This window comes from Falco punctatus (assembly GCF_963210335.1).
Source record: "Falco punctatus genome assembly, chromosome: 7".
Taxonomy (NCBI): domain Eukaryota; kingdom Metazoa; phylum Chordata; class Aves; order Falconiformes; family Falconidae; genus Falco; species Falco punctatus.
This window is the reverse complement of record NC_137587.1, coordinates 1,349,526-1,355,525: the sequence shown is the minus strand read 5'-3', so window position 1 is coordinate 1,355,525 and position 6,000 is coordinate 1,349,526. Positions and strand designations below refer to the sequence as shown.

At 47.0% G+C, this 6,000-nt stretch overlaps 1 protein-coding gene across 1 annotated transcript in view; it reads right to left on the bottom strand.

Annotated features, from left to right (window-relative positions):
* The window catches only part of LTK (leukocyte receptor tyrosine kinase), a 79,497-nt gene that overhangs the window by 23,811 nt on the left and 49,686 nt on the right, over positions 1 to 6,000 (bottom strand). The window contains exons 10-13 of the mRNA XM_080396339.1: positions 4,474 to 4,575; positions 2,462 to 2,639; positions 1,793 to 1,943; positions 127 to 277 (exon numbers count right to left, since the gene is read on the bottom strand). Of these exons, the coding sequence (XP_080252465.1) occupies positions 127 to 277; positions 1,793 to 1,943; positions 2,462 to 2,639; positions 4,474 to 4,575 (582 nt within the window). The remainder of the gene's footprint in view (positions 1 to 126; positions 278 to 1,792; positions 1,944 to 2,461; positions 2,640 to 4,473; positions 4,576 to 6,000) is intronic.

The window sequence follows — 6,000 nt, the reverse complement described above, 5'->3', positions numbered from 1 at the left end:
GGCAAGGAGGGACAGGAGAGGGAGAAGGAGATGCCTTTTTCATCACCTCTTTTTAAGAACTGGGTATCATACGCCGTGATCGACAGTGGAAGCTAGGTGCTCTGCCAGACACTGCTCAGGCAGGACGCGGAGAGGAAATACTTACTCTAAAGATGTAGGTTGCTCCTCCTCCACCCCCACCTCCTCCAGCCCAGTCCTTCAGGTCCCTTTTTTTTTGGTAGTCTTCTTCAATGAGAGATGACTCCCCTAAGCAGATCTTCTGGGTTTCAGAATTGCCCTGAAAGGAGACAAGAGGTGCACTTAGATATCAGCAAACTCCAGGTCTTGAGAGTTGTCTGTATATCTCAGTATAATAATAATGTATTGTTTGTGATGTATATCAGGCGTATATAAATCAGTATATAAATTATCTTTGCTGAAAGGGAACTCTTCTATGAGGACCAACATCTGAGGGGTAGGTCTGTCTGTTACCTCTGATTTGCAAACCCACATCACACACATAAGTGAAAATACAGATGCTCACAGAAAAAACCAAAGCTATACAGCAATAACTCATTGATAAATACGTAATTCATGTTTTGCAGTGAAGGTTTGGAGCTGCAGAACTTCTTCAGAGAAAGGAAAACAAACATTAGTTACCCAACATATAGATTCATCAGGATTTCCAAAGCCAAAGAAAACTGGGCTTTGGAAGTGGGAAAAATGAACGGAAATTTTTCCAATAGCGCCTGCCAAAGGGAGCCAGTTAGTGCTGGGTTATGCTTGGCAATTTGGAGAACCAGTCATGAAGTGCAGGGGAATAACGGACAACTTTGCAGATAATGACCCAAGTCTAGGGAGTGCACTGGAGAGGGAAATGCAGATATATAAATGCATGGTTTAGTACAAGAATTGTATCTAAGTATCTAAAGCGAAGAAAGGCTGGTTTTAGAACCAGTTGCAGTATCTGGATAAGGCATCATATGCTCCAGGCAAGGTAAATGGTAACTTTGAATGCCTACAAGAATAGTGTACACAACCCAAAACTCGGGAGTCTGTCTGTGGGGGAAAGAGAAAACATTTTTTTTTTTCTTCCTGGGCAGGGGCTGACAGATCTCATTTCTGGAAAGATATCAAAGAATTCCTGTTGAAGAGGTAATTTTTGAGCTTAAGTGATAAAAGGACTTTCAAATCATTGGGTCTAGAATTAGAGGACACATACAAGCATTCACATCATCAATTTGTTTCTCATGAGTGGGTTTTTTTGTCATTACAAATGTCTGATCCAGGGGCCACTGGCATTAGTGGGAATATTCCCACTGGTTTTGGTAGGCTTTGGATTCAGACCTTAGTCTTTAAGCTTAGAGAGTATCCGGCACAGTGCAGCCACAACACTGCTGGATGCTTACATAAATAATATAAATTTTCTGAAATCCTGGCAGACAGAAAGAAACCTAGGCTGTGGAAAAATAAGAGTGGGAGCACACAACTCTCACCTACTAGCTCCCTGCTTAAAATAAGCAGAAGAAAGCTGATGAAGAACTTATTTCAAACACCAGGAGCTTAAAGCAAAGTTCCTGTGGGCTTCATATTTGTTTGTTCACTTTGGGATTGTTTTTCTTTTCAGAGTTCTTTATATTTGTTTTGAGATTCTTTCTGACTTGGTTTATTGGTTCTTCCCAGCCTCCTGACTGGATTTCATTGCTGGATTCTGGGATTTCTACCTTTCATCATCAACCCCCAAGCCACCCACTGAATCTCACTGAATCGTATCTGCAAAGTCTCTGCCCTCATGTGCTTGTGCAGTCCTCACCCCTGGGCAGGCATCCTCCCCCTGCTGCCCCACTAAGATGTACAGCAGCTCATCTTTCTCCAGCTGGAAAGTGGCTGAGATGAAGACCCCGTGGGACCTCTTATTGTGGTTTTTGGCCCCCTTTCCCCCAGCCGCTCCGTAGGCAGAAATCCTGGAAGAAAAAGTAAGCAGTTAAAGAAAGAAATCTCACACTTCTCATCCTCAAAGCAATTCCATCTGCAAACTCTCCCCAGCCTGCACTTCCAAACAGGCATTGCTTCAGAGCAGGCTCTCCTGCTGCCGCACCTTGTGGCTATTCTTCATCTGAGACCCATGTAGCCCGACGGCGCAAGGGGACGTAGCAGCTCTACAGCAGAGCACTACAGGCGGAGACTTCAGGAGCTGCTACGACCAGATCTAGAAGACCGAGGCTTTGGGACTGAAATGACGGCAGTACTTCCACTCGACTGCATGCCCACACTCCTGGTTCTGATCTCTAAGGCACCACTCCACCCTCCCATGCTCCGCAGTAGCTCAGGCACAGACCCTTACACTGGTGCTCCTGTTCCCCTCTTACTTCACCGCCCCCGCTCGCTCAGCACGGACGGTCCCCACCCTCATGGTTTCTGAAACTCCCCAGACAAAGAGCAGCCGCACGTGGCCACCGCGCCAGCACACACTGGTACTCACCTGTATCGGTTTGTGGCCGGCACTCTCCAGACCTGCACTCCCCGGAGCCTGCCCTCCTTCTCCACAGTCACCGACACGTTGCTGTTCTTGTAGGCGCTGTCGCACTGAGCTTGAGTTGGCCCGTGTGGGCCACTGGCACCACACGTCGTGAACCACCAGAGAACAACAGATGTGCCCCCTGCGGCCGAGACAGCAAGAGTTGGGGCAGATCTGAGCCTCCCGTTATTTCTCAGACACATGCAGTAACTCACAGAACTACGTAACCAAAGGGCAAGTGTCATTGAAACAACCAGCCACCCCTGTGGATATCTTTTTTTCATGATCCTTCAATAACAAAATCAATATTACTATTATTCACAAAGAACATTAATGAATTTTATATAAAAAACCCCAGATGATCAAGAGGAAGACCATATTGCTACAGTGTATGCTATCTACAGAGCTTTAAAATTCAATACAACTATTTGCTCACTTGTTTATTATAATTATAGAATAAAATCCTTAAACTTGCGTTTACAATGTTGAGAACTTGAAAGCCAGTACATGCTAAAGTTAAATTACCTGTTCAACTTTAACGTGGCTCCCTTGTAATACAATCCACTGAGATACACCCTTAACTGTACGATCGCAGGGTACTTCCATTATCCCAACCTCGTGCTAGTCCCAGCACCACCACTGCTCTGTGCATAGACACCGTCTGCTTTTTTCCCCTCCGGCCTGATTTCCTGCACACCATCTAATAAATCCTGGGCTGCAGAGAAACCCCATCGGCTGCAGGGGGAAGCAGGGGGGGCTTCTGAGAAGGGCTTTATCCAAGTGTCTCACAGACATCATCACGTCTCTTTTCTCGATGCCAGTATGAGGCAAGGAGATACTACTCAACTTCCCAGCTGAGAACCGAAGCGTGTACGCAGGAGCAAAGGTTGCAAACACCTGCCATTCAGCTAGTGACCACCTGTGAAACACGGTGGAAGTTTTAAGGGGCTTGGCTCAGGTTCGCACCAGGACCTGTGGCAGCTGCCACAGTCAGAGGACAGGGACAGCCTCTTGCTCCTTTCAGGAGGGACCTTCTCCTCCAAGCAAATTTTTTCCTGGCACTTATTAAGCATCATTCTTCCATTTCTACAACAATGCGGCAGATAACCACCTCCTCCATTCCACAACCCTTGCCCAAGACCCAAACCTACCCATCTTGTCTGGTGACTGAGATGAGGCCGAAGAACAAAACTATTCAGCGATGTATCTGAGGCCTGCAGGCTGCAGGGCAGGCACGAGGGCCAGAGGCAGAAGCAGGGTGGCGGGGGACAACGCCGGCTGCATTACAGCAGTCTCTGCCCCGGAGAGCTGGCAGCAGCACAGATCGGCACGCTTTGGGTGGGCACAGCCCTCGGGAGGGGGCACAGCCACACGCAGGTGTTGGCTGGCAGCAAAGGAGCCTCAGGCAAAGCTCCCCTCCCCAGGCCCTGCTTCAGACAGCTCTCCTCAACCACACAGCTGCTCTCCATCCTTCAGAGCGGCAGTAAACTGGTCCCCAGTGTCCCCTGTACTCCTAGTTTTTCATCCATTTTTTCTCCTCAATAGATTTCTAGATCCTCACTTACTTCCCCTGCCTCCCTCTTCATCTTTACACCCCTACGTCTCCTCTCGTTGGTTCAGTTTCACTGCTTACTAAGTCCCAGTAAACCTCTTCCTACCCCCAGCTTTCGGTACTGGTCTACACCTTTCACTCCTGAGCTGACTCTTGAGTCATGCAGCTTCTGCTTTTACTTAAAGCTTCTTTGCTTGAAGATTCTGCTATTTTTCATAAAGATCCTGCTGTTTAAGGGCTGGCAAGTCAGGCTGCAGCAAACTGCTGCCCTGTGGCCAGCGGCCACCTGACACGGCCACCACCTCTCTGGGACGGATGAGACCTCGTTGCCCTGTTGCTACAAGGCAGCAGATCGCACACCCGAGGTGGGCAGGGAGCCGCCTTTTACAGCCAAGAGACAGGTTTGCAGTACTGAATCGCATACCTGGGAGGGAGGGCTCTTCCAGGGGGTTCAGAAGATGCTCATCCAGGTTACTAACCTCCCGTGGGTACTGGCGCTTCCCACTAAAATGATTCGGTTGTCTTCCTGTAATTGTAGAATGGATGAGAGAGATGGGAGGACGGTAGAAAAGAGAGATGGATAATTTAAAGATAACACGAATGAACCAAGTACAACCATTTGGTTAAAGTAAGTAAACAATATCTTGGGCAGAAAAGGTGTTCTAAAACAATCATGGGGTTTTATTATTCTTTTGGGTCCGTGCCTTGGGTTAGCTCCTTGTGTCTGTGCTGAAGGCAGCGGGTCTTCACACGAACACAAACCCTCCGTGTTACCTAACTCAGCCCACGCAGGCTCACCACCCGGATAAGCCCCTTGGCCAGCCGGCGGCACTGGCTGTGATCAGAAGAGGCTTCAGGAGAAGCAGTGTGGGAGAACAGATAGCAGGTGTTAATGCTCTGCTTTGCAAAGGGCGGGTGGCAATTCTGGGCAGGCAAAGGCGCGGAGGTGTAAAGGACAGCGACAGCATGTTATCTTTGCTTCTGAATGGCATCATGGTAAGTAAACCAGCTTAAGAGATCGCTCCCCTGTCAGCAACCAATTTTGAGCACCTCGGACCTTGCTCAGAGAATAAAATACTAAATAAAATTACATGTCTCACTAACATACACAGTTAAGAAACAGCACCATACCCGTGACACAAGCTGTAAATCTTGGACAAACCTTTCTGAAAAACAGCATCACGCTACATTTCTCACCAGCGAAACAGGCCTTTAAAAACCAGCCTTTTCTCAGGGAAGAGGGACTTCACAGCAGTTGCTGACCCAAAGCACCTGAGTGCATTGAGAACACCACACTAAAGCTGCCTTACCACAGGAAAAAGTAAGATCAGAACCCTTGCCCTAAAATCTGTAAGCATCCTGTCTCAATAGTCAAATTACCCATTTTATGCATATATTTGATTGGAAAATCTCTATAAGAAAAAGGAGAGTTTTCCTTCCATTTTCTGAGCCCTTAGTTCATTTAATACTAAACATTTTTCACCAGTTGGAAAACATTACAAATATTTCAATTTGTTCCAGTTGTGAGAATCTAACAGCTGTTTGATGCTCTGTTCAAAAGAGACTCACTCAGTTCCAGCTGGACAATTATCTCCACCACAAAGCCACTGCTCTAAATAGCGATAATTAACACCCTTGTTAGCTGTGTCAGAAAGGCCAAATAACTAATTGAAGCATGGAGACCTTGCTGAGCTCTTACTCCTAAGAATATTCCCCCGAGGTCTGCCTGAAAGCACATTGATGGGTGGAAGTAAAAGGGAGCTTTGTACTGACACACTGTTCATAGCGAGATAGAGAACTTCAAGGGATGAAGTTGTCAAGCCAGCAAAAAATGAAATTAACCCAACACAAATGAACTGGATCAAAGACAAGAAGGAAAATCAAATGAAAAAGACAATGCATGGCCAGAAAAGATGCTTGGTGTCCCAAGGCCTGCACTGAATTACGAATC